Raw genomic sequence first — 25035 nt, 5'->3', positions numbered from 1 at the left:
ACCCCTAGCCAGTTTGATCAAAAAGAAAAAGGAAAGGACCCAAATAAAATCAAGAATGAAAGAGGAGAGATCACAACCAACACAACAGAAATACAAACAATAAAAAGAGAATGTTATGAGCAATTATACACCAATAAAATGGGCAATCTGGAAGAAACGGACAAATTCCCAGAAACATATGAACTACTGAAACTAAAGCCAGAAGAGAAAATTTGAACAGACCCATAACCAGTACAGAAATTGAATTAGTAATCAAAAATCTCCCAAAAACAAGAGTCCAGGGCCAGATGGCTTTCGGGGAATTCTACCAAACATTTAAGGGAGAGTTAACACCTATTCTCATGAAGCTTTTCCAAAAATAGAAATGGAAGGAAAACTTCCAAACTCTTTCTATGAAGCCAGCATTATCTTGATTCCAAAACCAAACAGAGACCCCACTAAAAAGGAGAACTACAGACCAATTTCCCTGATGAACATGGATGTAAAAATCCTCAACAAGATACTAGCCAACCAGATCCAACAATACATTAAAAAAAAGTATTCACCATGACCAAGTGGGATTTATACCTGGGATGCAGGGCTGGTTCGATATCCGCAAAACAATTAATGCGATTCATCAGATCAATAAAAGAAAGGACAAGAACCATATGATCCTCTCAATAGATGCAGAGAAAGCATTTGACAAAATACATCATCCTTTCTTCATAAAAACCATCAAGAAAGTATCTTGATACTTGATACAAGTATCCCTTCTATCAAGGGATAGAAGGATCATACCTCAAGGTCATAAAAGCCATATATGAAAGACTCACCAATAATATCCTCAATGGGGAAAAACAGAGAGCTTTCCTCCTAAGGTCAGGAACACGACAGAGATGTCCACTCTCTCCACTGTTATTTAACACAGTATTGGAAGACTTAGCCTCAGCAATCAGACAACACATAGGAATAAAAGGCATCCAAATCGGCCAGGAGGAGGTGAAACTTTCACTCTTCGCAGATGACATGATACTCTATATGGAAAACTCAAAAGATTCCAACCAAAAACTGCTAGAATTGATCCATGAATTCAGCAAAGTTGCAGGACATAAAATCCATGTACAGAAGTCAGTTGCATTCCTATTCACCAACAATGAAGCAACAGAAAGAGAAATCAAGGAATGGATCCCATTTACAGTTGCACCAAAAACCATAAAATACATAGGAATAAATCTAACCAAAGAGGTGAAAAATCTATTCACTGAAAAGTATAGAAAGCTTATGAAAGAAATTGAAGAAGACACAAAAATATGGAAAAAGATTCCATGCTCCTGGATAGGAAGAACAAATATTGTTAAAATGTCCATACCACCCAAAGCAATCTACATATTCAATGCAATACCTATCAAAATAATAACAGCATTCTTCACAGACTAGAACAAATAATCCTAAAATTTGTATGGATCCAGAAAAGACCCTGAAGAGCCAAAGCAATCCTGAAAAAAAAAACACAAAAGCAGGAGGCATCACAATCCTGGACTTCAGGCTGTATTACAAAGCTGTAATCATCAAGACAGTATGGGACTGGCACAAAACCAGACACTGAGATCAGTGGAACAGAATAGAGAACCCAGAAATGGACCCACAAACTTATGGTCAACTGATCTTTGACAAAGCAGGAAAGAATATCCAATGGAATAAAGATGGTCTCTTCAGCAAGTGGTGCTGGGAAAACTGGACAGCAACACGCAGAAGAATGGACATGGACCACTTTCTTACACCACACACAAAAATAAACTCAAAATGGATGAAAGACCTAAATGTAAGACAGGGAGCCATCAAAATCCTCAAGGAGAAAGCAGGCAAAAACCTCTTTGATCTTGGCCACAGCAATTTCTTACTCAACACGTCTCCAGAGGCAAGGGAAACAAAAGCAAAAATGAACTACTGGGACCTCATCAAAATAAAAAGCTTCTGCACAGCGAAGGAAACAATCAGCAAAACTAAAAGGCAACCGACAGAATGGGAAAAGATATTTGCAAATGACATTATCAGATAAAGGGTTAGTATCCAAAATCTATAAAGAACTTATCAAACTCAACACCCAAAGAACAAATAATCCAGGGAAGAAATGGGCAAAAGACAGGAATAGTCACTTCTCCAAAGAAGACATCCAGATGGCCAACCAACACATGACAAAATGCTCAATATTGCTCATCATCAGGGAAATACAAATCAAAACCACAAGGAGATACCACGTCACACCTGTCAGAATGGCTAACATTAACAACTCAGGCAGCAACACATGTTGGCAAGGATGTAGAAAGAGGATCTCTTTTGCACTGCTGGTGGGAATGCAAACTGGTGTGGCCACTCTGGAAAACAGTGTGGAGGTTCCTCAAAAAATTAAAAATAGAACTACCCTATGACCTAGCAATTGTATCACTAGGTATTTATCCAAGGGATACAGGTATGCTGTTTTGAAGGGGCACATGCACCCCAATGTTTATAGCAGCACTATCAACAATAGCCAAAGTATGGAAAGAGCCCAAATGTCCATAGATGGATGAATGGATAAAGAAGATGTGGTAGAGGAGGAGCCAAGATGGCAGAACAGCATGGAAGTTTTTTTGTGTGTCTTGCGTCCATGAAATACAGCCACACCAACACTAAACCATCATACACACCTAGAAAACTGATTGGAGGATTAACACAACAATCTGCACAACCTGAACCATAGAATTCAGCAGGTACATGGAGAGGTGAACTTGGGGAGCGAGAAGGTGCAGGAAGGGATGTGCTTTTGCGAGCAGAGAGAGGACAGAGACTGGGGGTTGGGGGGGAGAAAATGGGAAAAGCACCCCTTCCCAAAAGCAGCTGAAGAGAAAGTGGAAAATTGGAAACAGCTGCAGGGACTGAACTAAAAAGGGAGAAAGGAGAGGGTTTAAATTCCATTAAGACTGTAAACAAGGGGAGCACAAAGGCTGCAACTCCACAGCTCCATACCTGGCAGTGCTTTGGTGGGAAGGGCAAATCCCCAGGAACAGAGTGGGGTCTAGGAGGTTCTCGGGACCCACAGGGAAAAGCAGTTCCACTGCTGGAAGGACATTTGGTAGAGGCTATTGAAGGCACCTGGTCCCAGCAGACCCCAGAAAATGGCCACATTCGCTGGTGCTGGAACAAGGTCATTAAGGGTGAAGGCTGGTGCCAGATGTGTGTTGTGATTTTCCATAATCCCTAAAGAGCTGCTGCTACACTATCTCGCGAACTTTTTCTGGGGTGGGCTGGCACCTGGCCATAGTCTCGGGGCACTGGCAGCAGCAGGGTCCAGCAAGCATTCCTGGGTGCAGCCAACATTTGGCCATTGCTCATTTGGCCATTGCTCGGTGAGACCCTCCCGCAGAGGGGCAGAAGGGGTCAAAGCCACAGTCCTTTGGAAGTAAGGGGCCAGGGAAAACAGCTGCATCTGGGACAAAACTCGGGAGAGAGGTACTGCCTGCAGCCTGGTCACGGAGAGTGAAAAAGCGGGGAGTAGAGGAGAGCTGAAGACAGAGGATGGGTGTGCGATTGCTGACCCGGGAGAACAGACTGGATAGCTGGGTGGAGCCATTTTCACCGCTCCCACGCATGCACATACGCACCTACAAGCACAGCAACAACCCACCCCAGTAGGCTAGCAGCGCCACCTAGTAGAGAGTGGAGCTGTTACACTGAGCCCCGCCCAACTGGGCCAACTTCGCTCTTCAAGAACAGGAGTCTCACTGCGGGCTTAGTTTATGGACTATAAAGTGCCACATAGACTGACTTCTAGAGAAAACGAAGTAATTTCAGTCCTACTTCAATCTGTTAGCAGATCCATCTATTCAATTTTCTTTTTTTTTTCTCTTTACACTTCTTTTTCTTGAATACAGAAAGAGAAAAAATTTTTTTATTTTCAAATTTTATTAAATATATTTTTATTTAATTTTTACTACTATACCTTTTGCTTTTATGTAACTTTTTTCAAATTCTATTTTACTTGCATCACTTTATTTTAGTCTACTACAGTGTATTCACTGTTTCAAATTTTCAAACGATTTCCTTTTTTTCTTTTTCCTCTTTCTTCTCTTTTTCATTTATTTTCTTTTTCTTGAATATAGAAAAAGAAAAAGTTCATTTTTAATTTTTATTAAAAATGTTTTTATTTAATTTTCTACTATGTTCTTTACTTTTCTGTATATTTTTTCAAATTCTATTTTACTTCCATCATTTCATTTTAGTCTACTTCAGTGTATTCATCTTTTCAAATTCTCAGACGATTTCCTTTTTTTTTTATCCCCCCCCTTTTTTTCTCTAATCTGTCAAACCACTTTCAACACCCAGACCAAAACACACCTAGGATCTAGCATCATTTATTCGATTTCTGTGTGTGTGTGTATGTGTGTTTAATTTTTTAATTTTAATATTTTTTAATTTTAATTTTTTTAATTTTACTTTTTCTACCTCATTAATTCCTTTTCTCCCTTCAAAAATGACAAAATGAAAGAATACACCCCAAAAGGAAGAGCACGAAGGAACGACAGCCAGGGATTTAACCAACACAGATACAAGCAAGATGTCTGAAACAGAATTTAGAATCACGATAATAAGAATACTAGCTGGAGTCGAAAATAGATTAGAATCCCTTTCTGCAGGGATAAAATAAGTAAAAAATAGCCAGAATGAAATTAATAACTGAGCTGCAATCATGGATGGATGCAGCAGTGGCAAGGATGGATGAGGAAGAACAGAGAATCAGCGATATAGAAGACAAACTTGTAGAGAATAATTAAGCAGAAAAAAGAAGGAGATTAAGGCAAAAGAGCACGATTTAAGAATTAGAGAAATCAGGGGCACCTGGGTGGCTCAGTCGGTTGAGCGTCCCACTTTGGCTCAGGTCATGATCTCGCAGTTCGTGAGTTCAAGCCCCACGTTGGGCTCTGTGCTGACAGCTCAGAGCCTGGAGCCTGCTTCTGATTCTGTGTCTCCCTCTCTCTGCCCCTTCCCCACTCATGCTCTGTCTCTCTCTGTCTCTCAAAGATGAATAAACGTCAATAAAAAATTAAGAATTAGAGAAATCAGTGGCTCATTAAAAAGGAACAACATCAGAATCATAGGGGTCCCAGAAGAGGAAGAGAGAGAAATAGGAGAAGGGTTACGTGAGCAAATCGTAGCAGAAAACGTTCCTAACATGGGGAAAGACAGACATCAAAATCCAGGAAGCACAGAGGACCTCCATTAGATTCACCAAAACCGACCATCAACAAGGCATATCATAGTCAAATTCACAAAATACTCAGGCAAGGAGAGAATCATGAGAGCAACAAGGGAAAAAAAAAAAGTCTTTACCCTACAAGGGAAGACAGATCAGGTTTGCAGCAGAACTATCCACAGAAATTTGGCAGGCCAGAAAGGAGTGGCAGGATATATTCAGTGTGCTGAATCAGAAAAATATGCAGCCAAGAATTCTATCCAGCAAAATAGAAGTAGAGATAAAAAGTTTCCCACACAAACAAAAATTAAAGGAGTTTGTGACCACTAAAGCAGCCCTGTAAGAAATTTTAAGGGGGACTCTCTGAGGGGAGAAAAGATGGAAAAAAAAAAAAAAAATATATATATATATATATACATATATATATATATATATATATATATATATATATATATATATATTAAAAGCAACAAAGATTAGAAAGGACCAGAGAACCCAACCAGAAACACCAACTCTACAAGCATCATAATGGCAATAAATTCATATCTTTCAGTACTCACTCTAAATGTCAATGAACTCAATGCTCCAATCAAAAGACATAGGGTAACAGAATGCATAAGAAAACAAGACCCATCGATATGCTGTTTACAATGCATAAGAAAACAAGACCCATCTATATGCTGTTTACAAGAGACCCACTTTAGACCTAAGACACCTTCAGATTGAAAATAAGGGGATGGAGAACCATCTATCATGCTAATGGTCAACAAAAGAAAGCCAGAGTAGCCATACGTATATCAGACAATCTAGACTTTAAAATAAAGACTGTATCAAGAGATGCAGAAGGGCATTATATCATAATCAAGGGGTCTATCCACCAGGAAGACATAACAATTGTAAACATTTATGTGCCAAATGTGAAGGCACCCAAATATATAAATCAATTAATCACAAACATAAAGAAACTCATCGATAGTAATACCATAATTGTAGGAGTCTTCAACACCCCACTCACAGCAATGGACATATCATCTAATCAAAAAATCAACAAGGAAACAATGGCTTTGAATGACACACTGGACCAGATGGACTTAACAGATATATTCAGAACATTTCATCGAAAGCAGCAGAATACACATTCTTCTCCAGTGCACATGGAACGTTCTCCAGAATAGACCAAATACTGGGACACAAATCAGCCCTCAGCAAGTACAAAAAGACTGAGATTATACTGTGCATATTTTCAGACCACAACGCTATGAAACTCGAAATCAACCACAAGAAAAAACTTGGAAAGGTAACAAACACTTGGAGACTGAAGAACATCCTACTAAAGAATGAATGGGTGAACCAAGAAGTTAAAGAGGAAATTAAAAAGTATGTGGAGGGGCGCCTGGGTGGCGCAGTCGGTTAAGCGTCCGACTTCAGCCAGGTCACGATCTCGCGGTCCGTGAGTTCGAGCCCCGCGTCAGGCTCTGGGCGGATGGCTCGGAGCCTGGAGCCTGTTTCGATTCTGTGTCTCCCTCTCTCTCTGCCCCTCCCCCGTTCATGCTCTGTCTCTCTCCGTCCCAAAAATAAATAAAAACGTTGAAAAAATTTAAAAAAATAAAAAGTATGTGGAAGTCAATGAAAATGATTACACCATAACCCAAAACCTCTAGGGATGCAGCAAAGGCGGTCATAAGAGGAAAGTATAGAGCAATCCAGGCCTTCCTAAAGAAGGAAAAAAGATCTCAGATACACAACCCAAACTTACGCCTTAAGGAGCTGGAAAAAGAACAGCAAATAAAACCCAAAACCAGTAGAAGACAGGAAATAATAAAGATTAGAGCAAAAATTAATGCTATCGAAGCCAAAAAAAAAAACAAAACAAAAACAAAAACAAAACAGTAGATCATATCAATTAAACCAGAAGCTGGTTCTTTGAAAGAATTAACAAAATTGATAAACCACTAGCCAATCTGATCAAGAAGAAAAAGGAAAGGACCCAAATAAATAAAATCAAGAATGAAAGAGGAGAGATCACAACCAACACAGCAGAAATAAAAACAATAATAAGAGAATATTATGAGCAATTATATGCCAATAAAATGGGCAATCTGGAAGAAACAGACAAATTCCCAGAAACATATACACTACCAAAACTGAAACAGGAGGAAATAGAAAATTTGAACAGACCCATAACCAGTAAGGAAATCAAATTAGTAATCAAAAATCTGCCAAAAAACAAGAGTCCAGGGCTGGATGGCTTTCCAGGGGAATTCTACCAAACATTTAAGGAAGAGCTAACACCTATTCTCTTGAAGGTGTTCCAAAAAATAGAAATGGAAGGAAAACTTCCAAACTCTTTCTATGAAGCCAGCATTACCTTGATTCCAAAACCAGACAGAGACCCCACTAAAAAGGAGGACTATAGACCAATTTCCCTGATGAACATGGATGCAAAAATCCTCAACAAGATATTAGCCAACCGGATCCACCAATACATTAAAAAAATATTTCACCACGACCAAGTGGGATTTATACCTGGGATACACGGCTGGTTCAATATCTGCAAAAACAATTAATGCAATTCATCACATCAATAAAATAAAGGACAAGAATCATATGATTGATCCTCTCAATAGATGCAGAGAAAGCATTTGACAAAATACAGCATCCTTTCTTGATAAAAACCCTCAAAAATGTAGGGATAGAAGGAGCATACCTCGAGATCATAAAAGCCATATATGAACGACCCAACACTAATACCATCCTTACTGAGGAAAAACTGACCCAACACTAATATCATCCTCAATGGGGAAAAACTGACAGCTTTCACCCTAAGGTCAGGAACAAGACAGGGATGTCTACTCTCGCCACTATTATTCAACATAGTATTGGAAGTCTTAGCCTCTGCAATCAGACAACACAAAGTAATAAGAGGCATCCAAATCAGTCAGTAGGAGGTGAAACTTTCACTCTTCGCAGATGACATGATACTCTATATGGAAAACCCAAAAGATTCCACCAAAAAACTGCTAGAATTGATTCACGAATTAGCAAAGTTGCAGGATATAAAATCAAGTTGGTGCAGGTTCCTATACACCAACAATGAAGTGACAGAAAGAAAAATCAAGGAATGGATTCCATTTACAGTTGCACCAAAAACCATAAAATACCTAGGAATAAACCTAACCAGAGGTGAAAAACCCATACACTGAAAACTACAGAAAGCTTATGAAAGAAACTGAAGAAGACAAAAAAAAAAAAAAAAAATGGAAAAAGATCCCATGCTCCTGGATAGGAAGAATAAATATTGTTAAAATGTCAATACTACCCAAAGCAATCTACATATTCAATGAAATCCCTGTCACAATAACACATTCTAGCATTCTTCACAGAGGTAGAACAAATAATCCTAAAATTTGTATGGAACCAGAAAAGCCCCCGAATAGCCAAAGCAACCTTGAAAAAGAAAACCAAAGCAGGAGGCATCACAATCCCAGACTTTAAGCTGTATTACAAAGCTGTAATCATCAAGACAGTATGGGACTGGCACAAGAACAGACACTCAGATCAATGGAACAGAATAGAGAACCCAGAAAGGAACCCACAAACGTATGGCCAACTAACCTTTGACAAAGCAGGAAAGAATATCCAATGTAATAAAGACGGTCTCTTCAGCAAGCGGTGCTGGGAACACTGGACAGCGACATGCAGAAGAATGAGCCTGGACCACTTTCTTACACCACACACAAAAACTCAAAATGGATGAAAGACCTAAATGTAAGACAGGGAGCCATCAAAATCCTCAAGGAGAAAGCAGGCAAAAACCTCTTTGATCTTGGCCACAGCAACTTCTTACTCAACATGTCTCCAGAGGCAAGGGAAACAAAAGCAAAAATGAACTACTGGGACCTCATCAAAATAAAAAGCTTCTGTACAGCGAGGGAAACAATCAGCAAAACTAAAAGGCAACCGACAGAATGGGAGAAGATATTTGCAAACGACATATCAGATAAAGGATTAGTATCCAAAATCTACAAAGATCTTATCAAACTCAACACCTAAAAGAACAAATAATCCAGGGAAGAAATGGGCAAAAGACATGAATAGACACTTCTCCAAAGAAGACATCCAGATGGCCAACCGACACATGAAAAAAATGCTCAACATCACTCATCATCAGGGAAATACAAATGAAAACCACAAGGAGATACCACGTCACACCTGTCAGAATGGCTAACATTAACAACTCAGGCAACAACACATGTTGGCGAGGATGTGGAGAAAGATCTCCTTTGCACTGCTGGTGGGAATGCAAACTGGTGTGGCCACTCTGGAAAACAGTATGGAGGTTCGTCAAAAGATTAAAAATAGAACTACCCTATGACCCAGCAATTACATTACTAGGCATTTATCCAAGGGATCCAGGTGTGCTGTTTCAAAGGGACACATGCACCCGCATGTTCATAGCAGCACTATCAACAATAGCCAAAGTATGGAAAGAGCCCAGATGTCCATTGATGGATGAATGGATAAAGAAGATGTGGTGTATATATATACAATGGAGTATTACTCAGCATTCAAAAAGAATGAAATCTTACCATTTGCAACTACGTGGATGGAACTGGAGGGTATTATGCTAAGTGAAATTAGTCAGAGAAAGACAAAAATCATATGACTTCACTCATGAGGACTTTAAGACACAGATGAACATAACAGAAGGGAAGCAAAAATTTTAACTAATTAATTAATTTTAATTTAAAAAATTAAAAATAAAATTAAAAAAACGATGTGATATAGATATATATACACATATATGTATATACATATCTATATAGATATACATATCTATATATACATATATGTATATATATCTGTAAGGAAGTATTACTCTGCAATCAAAAAGAATGAAATCTTGCCATTTTCAAATACATGGATGGAACTAGAGAGTATTATGCTAAGTGAAATTAGTCAGAGAAAGACAAATATCATATGACTTCACTCATATGAGGACTTTAAGACACAGAACAGATGAACATAACGGAAGGGAAGCAAAAATATATAAAAACAGGGAGGGGGACAAAACATAAGAGACTCTTAAATACAGAGAACAGAGGGTTGCTGGAGGGGCTGTGGGAAGGGGGGATGGGCTACATGGGTAAGGTAAGGGGCACTAAGGAATCTACTCCTGAAATCACTGTTGCACTATATGCTAACTAACTCGCATGTAAATTAAAAAAAGAAAAAAAGAAAAAGACAAAGAAGAAAATGAATAAAAATAAAAACTCCACAGTGGCATTGGTGACATTAGAGCTATTTTGTGTCACTTCACCTAAGATCCCGTCAATTAACTGATTATTTCTGTGAGGACACCTGCATAATTGCTAAAAGCGTGCTAAAAATGAACCTGATTCAATTGCAGGTTTCTTGTGGTTCAGGGCATGGATTGTTCTAGTACATCTTCCTCCAGCTCTGCTACCACCACACCCTCACTCTCCTGCTGGGGCTTGTGACTGAAGCCAGTGCCATCCTGCCCCCCCCACCCCGACCCGTGCTGGGTCCCTCTTGTCACCTACGCCTACCACTTAGGGCCTGGGCTGCCTCCACATCGTTTCCACAGGAGTAGCTTCCAGCGCCTCAGCACCCTCCCAGTGTCTTCCACCCCGGCCTCTGATGGAGACTCTCACCAGCACCTGGTGACAGCATGCATCTCTCTCTTCTGAGAAGGCCCTCCCACTCCTGTTTGCATGTCCTGTCTGCAGGTGACCTTCACGACCACCCCGGCCACTTACTCATCCTGACAGGAACATGCGTGACACACGCTCTCTCCACCAGGCCAGGGGTGAGAGCCTGCCTGGTGCCGGCAGGAGGGTGTGTGGGTTTCTCTCTTCCCCCGCGTGACTTTGGCAAGCACTTAGCCTCCTTGAGGCCCTGTTTCCACGCCTGTAAAATAAAAGAGACGATGCCTGCCTCACCTGTTTCTCAGAAGAGTTTAAGAACTGATACCTGAGACGTGACAGGTGTGAAGACACGTGAGAAGTAAAACCCAGCCAACACATGGGTCGTGTTACTAACACTCTCATTATCAACCCCTTCTTATGACTGTGATAATGTCCCATACCCTTTGAGGTTTATCACAACCATGTGATAATGAAGGTGACGAGCACATTTGCCAATTGATAGACGGCTTTATCTTCAGGCTTCAATAATTCCATTTTGAACAGCAAACATGACCCGTGATCAGTCATAAAGCTGTGGAGAATAGGTTTCACACTTTGAAAGCATCTCAACCGTCAGCATTTACAGGTGCTCAGCATGAGCTACTCAAGGAGGAAACACGTTGTCTTTCTATCTTTGAAACGAGGACAGCCTGTGTGCTTTCTCTGTACATAAGGACAAGCCCATAGAGGGCGTGGAGAAGGATCTGAAAGATAAGGTAGAAACACGAGGACAGAAGATACAATATGGATTTCATACAAAGGCTGCCACGCACACTATCATCTCCTAGTCTGTACTAGGTCTGCCGCCACAACAAAGTAGCACAGACAGCGGCTTACACCAGACAGTCAGGAAACCTGAGACCTGGGTGTGAGCCTGCCGGTTCCTCCTGAGGCCACTCACTGCCCTGCAGACACCGTGTGTCCCGTGTCCTCACACGGTCGTCCCTCTGCGTGTCTGTGTCCTCCCTCCTCCCCCTGTGAGGACAGCAGCCCTGTTGCATTACGGCCGCCCTGATGGTCCCCTAATGGTCCAAACACAGTCACCTTCTGAGGTTTGGGGGGCTAAGGGTTCAGCATATGAATCTGGGGGGATACAATTCAGTCCGTGACACTGTCCAAATACCTCAGCCTCTTAAAACCAGTGTGGCCCTGGGGACCTCTATCAGCAGACATGTTGTGATAGGCTGAACTTTGGTGCTGGCGTGTTGACACGTGTTCTGTGAGGTTTACAACCTGCGGTCCTCGGACTCAGACGGAGGGCTGTGTGTCCATCACCCTGGGGGTGACGCAGTGGCTTGGCACCTGGGGCGTCCATTGTCTTGCAGATGCCTGAGTTTCCTAGTGCACCTGTGTCCCGTGCATGTGCATGCCTGCGTGTGTGTATGTGTGTGCACAGGTGTGTTGGAGTGCAAGAGCTGGTGCCGGTGGAGAGGACTCAGAAGCAGAAAGGAAGAGGGAAGCAGGGGGGAGAGGACTCAGAAGCAGAAAGGAAGAGGGAAGCAGGGGGGAGAGGACTCAGAAGCAGAAAGGAAGAGGGAAGCAGGGTGGAGAGGACTCAGAAGCAGAAAGGAAGAGGGAAGCAGGGGGGAGAGGACTCAGAAGCAGAAAGGAAGAGGGAAGCAGGGTGGAGAGGACTCAGAAGCAGAAAGGAAGAGGGAAGCAGGGGGGAGAGGACTCAGAAGCAGAAAGGAAGAGGGAAGCAGGGGGGATTAATATCTGAATTTATTCGTCATTTCCATGGATACATCCTCATCACAGAGACTTGCGGTTCGGGGCCATGGCCCTTGCACACCCATCCACAGAGGAGCCTCGGGAGACTCATGGGAGTGAGGACTCAGGAGGTGGAGACATGGGCAGTCAGAACTGTGAAACAGACAAGACGCCAACACAAACGTAATTCGTAAATGTGCAGAAAAACTTACTTTCATTTTCAAATCTTAGTTATGTTAAAGAACATTATGCTTTTCGGGGCAACTATATGGCTCAGTCAGTTAAGCGTCCAACTCTTGGTTTCAGCTTAGGTTATGAGCTCACTTCATGGGTTCCAGTCCTGCGTTGGGCTCTGTGCTGATAGATTGGAGCCTGCTTGAGATTCTCTCTCTCTCTCTCTGCCCCTCCCCTGATCATTCATTGTCTCTCTCTCTCTCTCTCTCTCTCTCTCTCAAAAACAGAAAATTCGGGGCGCCTGCATGGCTTAGTCGGTTAAGCATCCAACTTCGGCTCAGGTCGTGATCTCGCGGTTCATGGATTCCAGCCCCGCATCGGGCTCTGTGCTGACAGCTCACAGCCTGAAGCCTGCTTCAGATTCTGTGTCTCCCTCTCTTCTGCCCCTCCCCACACAAGAGAGCTTGTGTGCTCTCTCTCTTAAAAATAGACATTTTTTTCAATTAAAAACAAAATTAAATGCCAGCACGTGTCTTGTCTTCTTACATCTGATTCGAATGTTGGAGCGTCCTTACTTCACACCCTGAAAGGCAGAGAAATGAGCCTCCAGTGTTCCCCTCCAGTGTTCCTCTTGGTGGGACCAAGAATGTTGTCTGGGTGGCAGCTGTCTGTGAGAAGAGGTGCTGCAGCCCGCTTGTCTCTACTCTGCCTCAGACAGAGGCTAGTGGGGCCTTGTGGCCTCTACGTACCCTCCACTGGGAAAAAATACATCTGCACAGGCCGCAAGTTCCTTTGAGGTCGAATCTTCATTTCTCTCGAGAGTTCACTTTTCCAAGCCACCCTTTGGCACGGAGTGCAATGGCCACGGTTCTTGTGCAGTCTGTGAGGCCAGGGAAGCATCTGGCTAAGGAAATCAGACATCGGCCACCAAGTCTCCGAGCAGGGGGACGCTGCCATCAGGCAGCCCGTCTCCTCTGTCCCATAGGGCAGGGAATTTAGGTTAGACTTGATCCATGTGCGCCAAAGCGGATCGACATTTTCCTGCAAACCACTATTTAGTTCAGGCTCCCAGCAACCCCTGGGACACAGCTCTGTGCCAGCAAGGCATGGGGCGCACTGGGGTAGGAAGGCACGGCCCCTGCCATCTCAAGTTCCTGCCGACTGCAGAAGTACAGGCCCCTCTGAGAAAGTAGGACAGAACGAGTCAGGATTTGATAATAACCACAGTGGACACTTCGGCCAGCCATTCGAACAAGGAGCAAAACAGGGACCACAGATACCCCTTCGCACAGGCTAGAAACACTGATAAGAGGATTCACACCAGTTACTAAACCTCGAGCTTACTGAGAACTTCTACCTTTATCAAGGACGTCCTTCCAGATCCCCGTGGCTTTATTTTTTTCTTTCTCTTGGATCAACCCATCAATCTGCAGACATGCTGATCTCTGCCCAAAACCAAAACAGGAATCAAACAAAAACCCGACTTTACTCTCCCTCCAGATTCCACTCACTTTTCCATTCTCCTTTACTTCAAACTCTCCAGCCTCTTAAAATCGAGTGTGGCACTGTGGACCTCTTGCAGCAGACACACTGCAATAAGGCTGAGCTTTGGTGCCGGCATGGTGATGCACATGTCTTGTGAGGTCTACAACCTGGGGTCCTCAGATTCTCCAGGAGAATTGCACATTCCATTCCCCTTCTCGTTCTCTCTGGAACATAGCCAAGCAGGCTTCCAACCCCAGAGCCCGCCTGAAACTGCTCTTGACAGAGTCTCCATCAACTCCCCGTCGGCGAAACCCAATGGCAACCTCAGCCCTCATCCTCCTCTCCACAGTATTTGGACACTTGAGCTGATGGGAGTTAAGAGTAGTGTTCTTGCTTATACACACACACACACACACACACACATTCTGTTTATCAACACATGATGTTTGTTATAAGAAGGGAACATTTTATTCAACACTCCCATTCTTTATTACATTCTTTGCAGAAAGCTTCCTTTTGCTGTGGTTAAAACCATGGCACTCTATTTCTTGAACCTGAAGGAGCTTCTCAAGATGAGCTGAATTCAAAATACTCAGAGCTTAATATGCTGTGTCCGCTTGTGGAAACTACTTCTCCAGATGTTTGTGGAGTCTTGCATAGCAACATTTCAGAGGCAAACCATCAGCAGATGTGAACACATATGAGCTACTTCTTCAATTTGCCAGAAAAATTAACCAAAAATTACCTCTCTTTCTCCCCTAGGGATGTTGGAAGCTAAAATTCATGAAGATGGCAAACGAGCACATGAAAAGATGCTCCACATTATAGTTATCAGAGAAAGGCACATTAAAACAACAAGGAGATACCACTGTCCAGTGAGAATGGCCAGAACCCACAACACTGGCCGCAACAAGTGCTGACAACCTGGACGAACACGGACTCGCACTCACTGCTGGCAGGAATGCAAAATGGCGCGGCCACCTTGGAAGGCAGTTTGGTGGTTTCTTACAAAACTAAACATGCTCTGGGGCGCCTGGGTGGCTCAGTCGGTTGGGCGTCCGACTTCGGCTCAGGTCATGATCTCTCAGTTCATGAGTTCGAGCCCCGTGTCTGGCTCTGTGCTGACAGCTCAGGGCCTGGAGTCTGTTTCAGATTCTGTGTCTCCCTCTCTCTGACCCTCCCCCACTCATGCTCTGTCTCTCTGTCTCAAAAATAAATAAACGTTAAAAAAAATTAAAAAAAAACAAAACTAAACATGCTCTTATCTTGCAATCCAGCAATTACGCTCTTTGCTATTTACTCGAAGGAGTCGAAAACATATCCACACAAAAACCTGCAGTGGGTGTTTACAGCAGCTTAATTCATAACTGCCAAATTGTGGAAGCAGCCAAGAAAGACATCCTTCGGTAGGGGATACATAAATAAATGGATTCACCCAGACAATGGATATAACTGAGCACTAAAAAGAAATGAGCTATGAGGCCATGAAAACATGGAGGAAACTTGGACACAGGTCACCAAGTGAAAGAAGCAACAGACTGCATAACGCACTGTGACACGCAGAGGACCCTGTGGTGGAAAAGCAATACACAGAATTCAACAGAAATGATACCAGGAGCAAATTCCAGTCAGCAGGGCCTTGAGCGGCTCAGACCAACTCTCGGCAGGACCAGCTGGGCAGGAAACCACCCCCGCCCTCCCACCGAGGACCCCGAGGCCCAGGTGCCAGATGTGAAAACCCAGCCCTTAGGGGCGCCTGGGTGGCGCAGTCGGTTGAGCATCCGACTTCAGCCAGGTCACGATCTCGCGGTCTGTGAGTTCGAGCCCCGCGTCGGGCTCTGGGCTGATGGCTCAGAGCCTGGAGCCTGTTTCCGATTCTGTGTCTCCCTCTCTCTCTGCCCCTCCCCCGTTCATGCTCTGTCTCTCTCTGTCCCAAAAATAAAATAAACGTTGAAAAAAAAAAATTAAAAAAAAAAAAAAAAAAGAAAACCCGGCCCTTAGTCGGGGGCGCCTGGCACCCATGTGCAGGTTGCTGACACGGAGCCCTCTCCTAAACCCCGATCCCATGAGAAGGGGCTCAGGGCAGCAGCCTGCTGGACCCAGCCCGCCTGTGCCCACAACTCCATCGGGACCACACGTCCCCCATGCCCACACCGGTCCCCTCTCCCTCGGGTGTGGTCCCATGGCCAAGACTGTAACTGGTTTAACTGAAACACTGATTCCTTTCCCTTCCAGATGAGTGCTTTCAAATAATGTCACATTGAGGCCCTGAACCCACTGGAGCCACGCCTGCCGGGTGAGTCACGCTCCTTTTTCCTGCCTTCCCACCTTGGTCCGAGTCCCACAGTCACCCCAGTGGCCCCAAGCCTTTTCTCAGGACCCCTGTAGCTGAGGACGCAGTATCTGCCAGGCACAGAGCAGGCACAAGGGTCCTGATAAAGGGGAGGCAGGAGGATCAGAGTCCAAGAGAGAGGCTGAGGGGGGACGCAGGGTCCAGAAAAAAGCAATATTGCATGGAAGGGAGCCACAGGCAAGGAACACAGGCACCTCCAGAAGCTGGACAAAGGCGGGGAAACATTCTCACCCAGAGCTTCCTGGGAACTGGCCCTCTCAGTTTAGGCTTGTGATCTCCAGAACTATAATAAAATCTGTGTTGCGTTAAGCCAGTAAAGTTTTGGTGATTTTTTTTTTTTTTAACAGCAGCAATAGAAGCCTAATTCATCACTCATTTCCTCATGAACCGTTTTCAGGTTTCTGCACCTGCTTCATGGTACGTGGTGATCAGCGTGGCATTCTGCTCTGCAGGAAGACAGAGTAACATTGGCCACGTGGCAGGCCACGAAAATCACTTCCTTTTTAAAAAAAATTTTTAATGTTTGTTTATTTTTGAGAGAGAGAGAGAGAGAGAGAGAGAGACAAAGAGACGGGGGGGGGGCAGAGAGAGGGAGACACAGAATCTGGAAGCAGGCTCCAGATTCTGAGCTGTCTGCACAGAGCCTGATTGCGGCTGGAACTCACAAGCTGTGAGATCATGACCTGAGCTGAAGTCGGACACTCAAACGACTGAGCCACCCAGGAGCCCCAGGAAAATCACTTCCTAATCCTGAGAGCTCACTGCCTGCCACAACCTTTGGGGATCAGACTTCCGGGTACCAGACAGTCACACGGAGTTTGAATTTTAGTGAAAGATTATATTGCACAACAGGGCAATGCACTCTTGTCCCTTTAGCGCACAGGAATACATTCCATGTGGAGTTTTTGCAGAGATGGACATGTATTGATGTTTCCTATAACCAGCCCAGTCCCACGTTTCATCAGGGAGTTAGTTAAAAGCCCATTAGAGGGAGACTGGGGAGATGGTGGCAGTGTGGTGCCATTTTTACCTCCCCCAGTTCTCCCAGAAACAGACACAGTAGACTTGACAGGAAAACTGATGGCCTACTGAGGACAGCTACCACTAAACAGAGGACCACATGCTCCCACCAACCCCAGTGGCAGGGCAGGTGAGCCGCCTGCAGCTGAAGGCATCCATGAGGGATTTGGGAAAGGGAACGGAGCTCCTGGTGGCCTCCTGGACCGAAGCCCTGGAGTAGACACGGGAAAGTGGAAGGGACCACGGAGAGACAGCCTTCTATTTGTGGCTCCGCGCACAGGAAGGGGCCAGGGCCCCATAGCTCTGGAGCATCCAGTCCCCGTAAACTAGCAAGACAGACAAGGCCCCTGCAGCCCCAAGTTCCCTCACCCGGGAGAAGCTGGGGGAACTGAACTCACGGCCAACTGCACGTGGGGGGCGCAGTGGGGTCAGAGAGGGGCAACACCCACGTGCAGGAGGGGAGGGGGCCCTCCGGGGGCGCCGGACCACGAAAGAACAGCACCAGCGGCTGTGCGCACGCCACACTCTCCTGCAGGTGCAGGCACATCCTTCCTGCCTTTTCGTACTTCTAGTATAAGCCGCAGCAAAGGATCACGGGAAAATCTATGTAACCATTGTCAGATCCCGGCCAACGAGGAAAGCGTGCCAGGAAGATACAGACCCTCACTTACCAGACCCTCCCCGGCACAAACGCCCCAAGGACCCTCCCTCCACCCCACCTTCCCCCACGAATGCCCACTCGGACCCTCACTCGTGTGCGCGTTTGCACATCGGAGGCACCTGTGCAGGTGGCAGCCTCCACCTGCCAGCTGTGTCCGCACGTGCAGGGGGTAGTGGTGGGTAGCTCTGCAGCCTCCTGTGTAAGGGCACTAACTCCATCAGGACCTGTCTCCTCGGCGGGAGTCAGGATTTCAACAGAAGAACTTGAGGACACAAGCCGTTCCTCTGTCACAGGGCCCCGGTCACCAGGGCCCTCCTGGCTCCAAGGCCCACAGGCCCAGCTGAATCCACTCTCTCCGGAGACCCCAGACGAGAGACAAAGGACGCTCCAGCCACCCACGTTTGTCCATCATCATTTGGCAAGAAACAAGCCACGAGTCTGAGTTGCATCAAACCTCCAGGTCTAAGGCAGGACGCGGTGAAATGTGGAATGACCCCCACAGGAGAGCTGTCAGTGGTGTGTGCCTTGTGGGCACCTAAAAGCATCTGAGCGATACAAACTGTAAAGCCAGAGAACGTGAAGAGGGAGGGATGACGTTCTGACTGAGAGACTATCATTGCTGGGGCCCTCCAATCCAAACCAAAAAAGTATAATTTCGAGCCACTGGAGGAAGAACGCTGAATTCTGCTCCTCTGTTGTGCAAAAATGCCACTCCAAACTTAATGGCTTAAACTAGCGCGCTTCGTTTGCTCCCATTTTGGAGCCAGGCACAGCAGGACGGCTGATTTTGAGGCACTCTGGCGGGCGGGGGGGGGGGGGGGGGGGGACTGACCTGCCCCGATGGCCCCTCCACCCAGGTGTGAGGCCCTCCCACGTTGGAGGCCTGTGGGCGCTCCCTCTCTCCTTTCCCAAAAGGTCTCTCCCCTGTGCTTAAGGCCACAGTGATGTCTGGCGTGGGACAAAAGGGAGTCAGTCCTGAAGGCTGAGCCCCCCCAGGAGCTCCGCCCCCCATCCTACTGGCTAAACAGGACTCAGCTGCCTAAGATGACTACAGCCGGTGCTTTATTTTGCTAAGCAATTACTATTAACTTTTGCTTGCTGGGAGTTCTGCAGTTCCGTTTGCAAAGCGTTCCCATCCTTTAGAGACCCTCAGGGTAGATGAAAGGATATGCAGATGCCCTGGGGGAGAGGGAGGCAGGGTAAGGACAGACGCAGGCTCACCAAGCTGTGGAACTGTTGAAGCTGGCTGGTGCACACCTTTCTCTATTTTTGCATGTGCTGGTAAATTTCCGTAATACAAAGAAAAAACAAAACAAGTACACACCAAGCCCCAGACTCATTTAAATGAGAGCAGGAATGCACTGGGTGCTCCAGGGCTCCTGTGTGCTGGAGCAAATGCAATAGTGGCCAGTGGCCGAACCTGGCCACAGGTCTAGCACCTTCTGTGTGCGCAGCACTTTACCCGGTGCCCAAACTCTCATCGGTGAGAGTCCCCCTGATTCAGCACAGCAAGGATGTCAGTTTTATCTGTTCCAACTTGAAGCAGCCGGGGGGGGGGGGGGGGGGGGGGGGGGGGGGGGGGCAAAGCCATGGGGGAGGAGTCAGTCCCGGACCTCCTGCAGGGCACGATGACCATGGTGAACAATACCGCACTGAATACTGGAACTTGGTAGGAGAGCAGGCCTCAGGTGCTCTCAGGACGCACGCGGTTGACCGTGAGGACAGGAGCCATGAATTCGTTTGGCCGCGGGAATCATTCCGCTGTGTGCGGCCCTCAGAACATACTGTTGTACACCGTCCACATTCACGACGGTATTTTTCAATGCGCTTTAAATTCCTCTGCTCAGGAGCCCCCTCCCCCCGGGGGGGGGCGGGATGCAGTCCTACCTTTGCATCTGCTGAGAGGTGGGGCTCTGCCTAGTGCCTCTGGCCTCCTGGTGCCTTGGGGCTCCAAGGAGGGAGGTGTGGGGCTGCGATCCGACTTCCCCTTCTCCAGCTTGCTCAGGCTCCTCCTCCCTGCCCCGCCCCCTCTCCCTCCCTCTCCCCTTCCTCCCCTTCCCCTCTCCCCCCTCCCCTCCCCACCCCTCCACTCTCCTTCCTCCCCTCCCCCCTCCCCTCTCCCTTCCCCTCTCCCTCCTCCTACCGCTACCCCTCCTAACCCTCCTCCCCCTCCCTATCCTTCCCCCACCTCCCTCCTCCTACTCCTTCCCCTCCCCCTCCTACCCCCTCTTCCCCCTAACCCTCCTCCTCCTCCTCCTCCTGAGCTGCTCGCAGAGCCGCTTCCCATACACCAGGAGTAGAGGCCCACTTACCTCTCCTCAGGGCTGAATCCCTGGGGGTCTCCCAGACGAGGCACACTGTCCTCACAGCCGGGGCCTGATGCCTCTGCACGCCTGGGAGAGCTCTGGCAGCTGGGTGGGCCTCCTGCAAACTTCCTTTCCCTCCCTCCTTCCTCCCTCTCTCCAGTCCCAGAGCACTTCCCGGTGGCTCATCCATCCCTGCGCCACCCTTCAGGGGAGCCTCTGCCAGGGCCTCCGGGCAGCTCCGCCCAGTCTGCCTCCTGCCCCCCTCTGCACAGACGGGTGAGGCGAATTAGGTAGGTCTGTCCGAGCTCCTGGCAACCCCTCTGCTCCTCCAGCGCCCCCTTAGTCACGTGGCTCCAGCCTCCCTGGGCTCCTCTTTGAACTAGGCGCCCCTCCCCCCCCCCCAGGACCCTGACTCTCACTTTTGCAGGTCTTACATTTCTCCAATGTCCCTGCAGATGGGACACAGCCGCCCCCGACTCAGACTCCACACCCGTGTCGTCTGTTCCTCCTCTGCCCACTAGCCGCAGGCCCTCCTCCTGGCTCCTGTGCGCCCCCCTCCTCCTAACGGGGCCCAGGACAGTGCCCGCCTCCTAGTGGGCATGGGGGTCCTGCTGTTTCCCCAGGGAAACTTTCTATAAACTCCCCCCACAGGACAGTTTCTCCTTTTTTTTTTTTTTTAAAGTGAGAGGCAGGGTGCAAAGCCTTCCTAAGCCAAGGACAGATTTCACTTCAGTGGATTTTTCTTTTTTCTTTTCAATTTTTTGTTTTGCTGTTATTTATTTTTGAGACAGAGGGAGAGAGACAGAGTGCAAACCGGATGGGACAGACGCGCACACACACACATACACACACACACACACAGAGCTGTCAGCACAGAGTCCAACACTGCACTCCAACTTAGCCAAGCTGTGAGATCCTGACTTGAGCCAAAGTTGGACGCTTAACCGGCTGAGCCACCCAAGCGCCCCTCAGTGGATTTTCCTTGTGTGCAGGCTGTTAGAAAGTGTATCTGGGGCACCAGGCAGCCTTTCCTGAGCCTCTGAGTCTGTTTATCAACAGCATGAGAAAGGTGAGGTGTGGCGCTGTGGGACAGGAGTGTGCTGAGACCGGTGCAAGGGGAGCTGAGAAGCAAGCACCCCAAATGCCCATGGACCACTTGCAGACACCCCCTGGCCCCAAATTCATTTTCCTTCTGAAAAGCATGCTGTCCCTCCTTCTCCTGTTACTGGCTGTCAAGAGACAAGATCTGTCCTGAGCCCTTGCAACACTGGACCCCAAGAGAGTCTCACTGGGGAATCTGATGTTCATGGACAGGTCAGGTCTCTGTTCACCAGCCCCAACTGCTGGAAGAAACATTCCTTCTAAGGAAAAATCAAACCCAAACTCCTGCAGTTATTTCAAGTTAATTAAAAAAAAAATCACCATTGGGGCGCCTGGGTGGCTCAGTGGGTTGAGTGTCCAACTTTGGCTTAAGTCATGATCTCAAGAACCGATCTCACGGTTCCCACCTCAGACTCTGCACTGACAGCACAGGGCCAGCTGGGGATTCTCTGGCTCCCTCTCTCTCTGCCCCTCCCCTGTTCGCGTGCCGGCGGGAGCTCGCTCGCGCGCGCTCTCTCTCTCTCTCTCTCTCTCCCTCTCTCTATCTCTCCCTCTCTCAAAAATAAGTAACTATAAAAAACAATCATCAGTCTAAGTGTGCGCTGTTTGCTTTAAATAAAAGCTTGCTGCCTCTTCTAGAAAAAGGTGGCATAGCTGTAAATGTCACCACGGAGCAGCCCCTGGCTGCGGGGAGGGTGGGGGTGGGGGGGCGTTGCATATCTCTAGTTGCTCAGTTCAGACTGGGACTGGATGCCTCCGGAAGGAAATTTTGTTCTCTTGACCTTGAGTGCTGGACAGTCAGGAGTCCCTTCTGACTGAAAATCCTTTCAAATGTTCACTGGCCTGGAAAGAACAATTTTTTTCAGGCTTAATCAGCCAAGATACATTATTCAAAAATGTAATTTGCTGTGTAAACAAACAGCAGATCAGCTTGCTTTGTTGGCTTGATCCCCATCTGGGCTGACAGTCTTTCCCAAACTGCCTTCCTGCCATGAGGCCTTATTATCCAAGGGCCCCAGAAAGGTTTAAATGTTGGGGAAAGCCTGGAGTCTGCATGAAAAGTGAATTTAATCCTTATTTAACCAAGTTCATTTGCCTCTTGCCTCATGTGCCTGAATGGTCACAGGAAGCACCTGGCTTTGAAAAGAACTGAGCGTAGACATTTTTCCACAACTGGATTATTTCAAACCCTCAACTGGTATGCAGGCTTCCCCATGCTAATCCTGTCTGAGAGTCTGCCCCGCCTGTTTGGATTGCATCGTTCCTAGGGAGGGCACCAGGGATGTGTCTGCAGAGGAGCTGGGGGGCCCCACTGCTACGTCCTCTGCACCTCCCCGCCCCTGCGTGGGCTCTCTGTCTGCTCTGGCTTATTTCCTCCTTCCTCTCAGCCGGCAGGGACCTGCCCTCGTCCTGGTCACCGGCCTGGCCACCAGAGGGATATGAGTGAGTGGTGAGCATGAGAACGCATGCTTTGGGGAAGGCCATGCGCTTCCCTGTTTCTGTACGCTGGCCTCACCACAGTGCGTGTGGCTTTCCAGAGGGCCAGAGAATGTGTCTGATCAAGGGACCCCCACACTGTGTTCAGGATCCAGTCCCTGAGCTCCGTGGGGCAGAGGCCAGGGGAATTGCAGGATCACAGGAGGAATGTGGGCTTAGGCGGAAACTAGACCTGGGTTTGAATCATGGCTTTGTCGTTCAGTACTTTGGGGACAACATACTCTACCTTTCTGAACTGGAGTTCCTGCACCAGTACATGGGGGTGATGCTGGCTTCCACATACTGATGCAGAGGGGAAGGTGCACGGAGTGCCCTCAGCATCCCACCTGGCCACGACAGGTGCTCACCACACCCAGGTCCTCCCACTCCTCTGTGATCTGCACCTGACACCCTACACCCTGGAGGGGCAAGGGGGGACGGCTCCCTTTCCTACTGAGAGTGCACCAGCTCCTTCCTTCCTGCCTCCAGACCTCCAATGTGAAGGAATCACCATGGTCCCTAGGCACAGCTGGGGTGTCGGGCTCACAGCAAGGAGTGAGGAACCCCAACAGAACTCACTTTCCCACCCCCATGGTGCTGCAAACAAGACAGGGACAGATCTGACTTCCTGCCAAAGTCTCGCTACAACATCTCCTCCTGCCCAGGGACTGGGGAGTCAGCGGCAGTCACGCCCACGGGACAGGGGCCTGGGCACTTGGGTGATGCCTGCACATGCTCTGGTTGTCACGGAGGAGAGGGATGCCAGCTCCTGGCTTATCCGGTGGGTGACAGAGAGATGCGGCTTGACCTAGTACCCCCCAGACAGAGGACTGTCGACCCAAAGTGGCAAAAATGTGGAGCCTGACACACTGTCCTGGGTCAGCACTGTCCAGTAGGAATAAACGCAATTTTAAATTTTCTGGTAACTACAGTAAAAAAAAAAAAAAGTGGAAAGAACCAGGTAAATTGATTTTATAATGTATCTCATTGAAGCCATAGATCCAAAATATTATTCTCTCAACATCTACTCAATCTAATTATCAGCAAGGTATCTTACACTGTTTTTTGTTTGCTTGTTTGTTTGTTTACCAAGTCTTTGGATTGTAGCGTGTATTCTACACTGACGCCACTTCCCGAATCGGCCCACCTGCGTTTCCGGGGCTTGGTTGGCCGCCACCATTTGTAGACCGTCCCTGGACAGGTTCCTCTGTGTGTCCCCTTTACTGAGCAATAGGAGAACACTGACCGGACTCTGAATTCAGTCTTCATCATTTATCGGCTGGTGTTATTCCCACCTGGCTCAAAGGTTTTCTGAGATTTTACACTTTATTTGTCTCCCCAAAGCCCCTGGGCCAAAGGGACAGCTGTCTTAGTCCACTTGGGCCACTAAAACAAAGTACCATGGCCAGACGGCTGGCTTAGACAACACGCTTTCTCACAGTCCCAGAGGCTGGACATCCAAGACCAAAGTGCTGCCTGACCCGGTGTTTGGTGGGGCTCCTCCTGCTTTGTAGACTCCTCTCCTCTGTGTCCTCATAAGGCAGAGAGCAGAGGGAGGGGCAAACTCTCCCCATCTCTTCTTAGGAGGTTGCTGATCCCATCCGTGGGCTCCCCCCTTGTGACCCCATCACCTCCCGGAGGCCCTCCTCCCAGTACCATCACCGCAGAGCGAATCCGGGGGACACAGACGTACGGACCACAGCACTCACCAGATGTGTTTGGGTCCCCACTTCCCTCGTGGTGCTTGGAGGAGGGTCCTTGGGGGAGAAGACCCACAAGAGCACAGCAAGGACGTTCACTGAGCCCCTATCCACATCTGTCTCCCCCATTAT

At 47.3% G+C, this 25035-nt stretch overlaps 1 protein-coding gene across 10 annotated transcripts in view; it reads right to left on the bottom strand.

Annotated features, from left to right (window-relative positions):
- The window catches only part of FBXO25 (F-box protein 25), a 144610-nt gene extending 123724 nt beyond the window's left edge, over window positions 1–20886 (bottom strand). For 2 of the 10 annotated variants that reach the window (XM_030312025.1, XM_030312026.1), the window contains exon 1: window positions 20633–20882. In XM_030312025.1, coding sequence (XP_030167885.1) covers window positions 20633–20816 — 184 coding nt within the window. In that variant the 5' untranslated portion in view covers window positions 20817–20882. Of the gene's footprint in view, window positions 1–20632 lie in introns of all 10 variants that reach the window. The other 8 variants (XM_030312022.1, XM_030312021.1, XM_030312020.1 and 5 more) reach the window with 7 other exon arrangements.
- Between the last annotated feature and the right edge of the window lie 4149 nt (window positions 20887–25035).

The sequence above is a fragment of the Lynx canadensis genome, chromosome B1, assembly GCF_007474595.2.
Source record: "Lynx canadensis isolate LIC74 chromosome B1, mLynCan4.pri.v2, whole genome shotgun sequence".
NCBI lineage: Eukaryota > Metazoa > Chordata > Mammalia > Carnivora > Felidae > Lynx > Lynx canadensis.
This window is presented reverse-complemented; position numbering and strand designations above follow the sequence as displayed.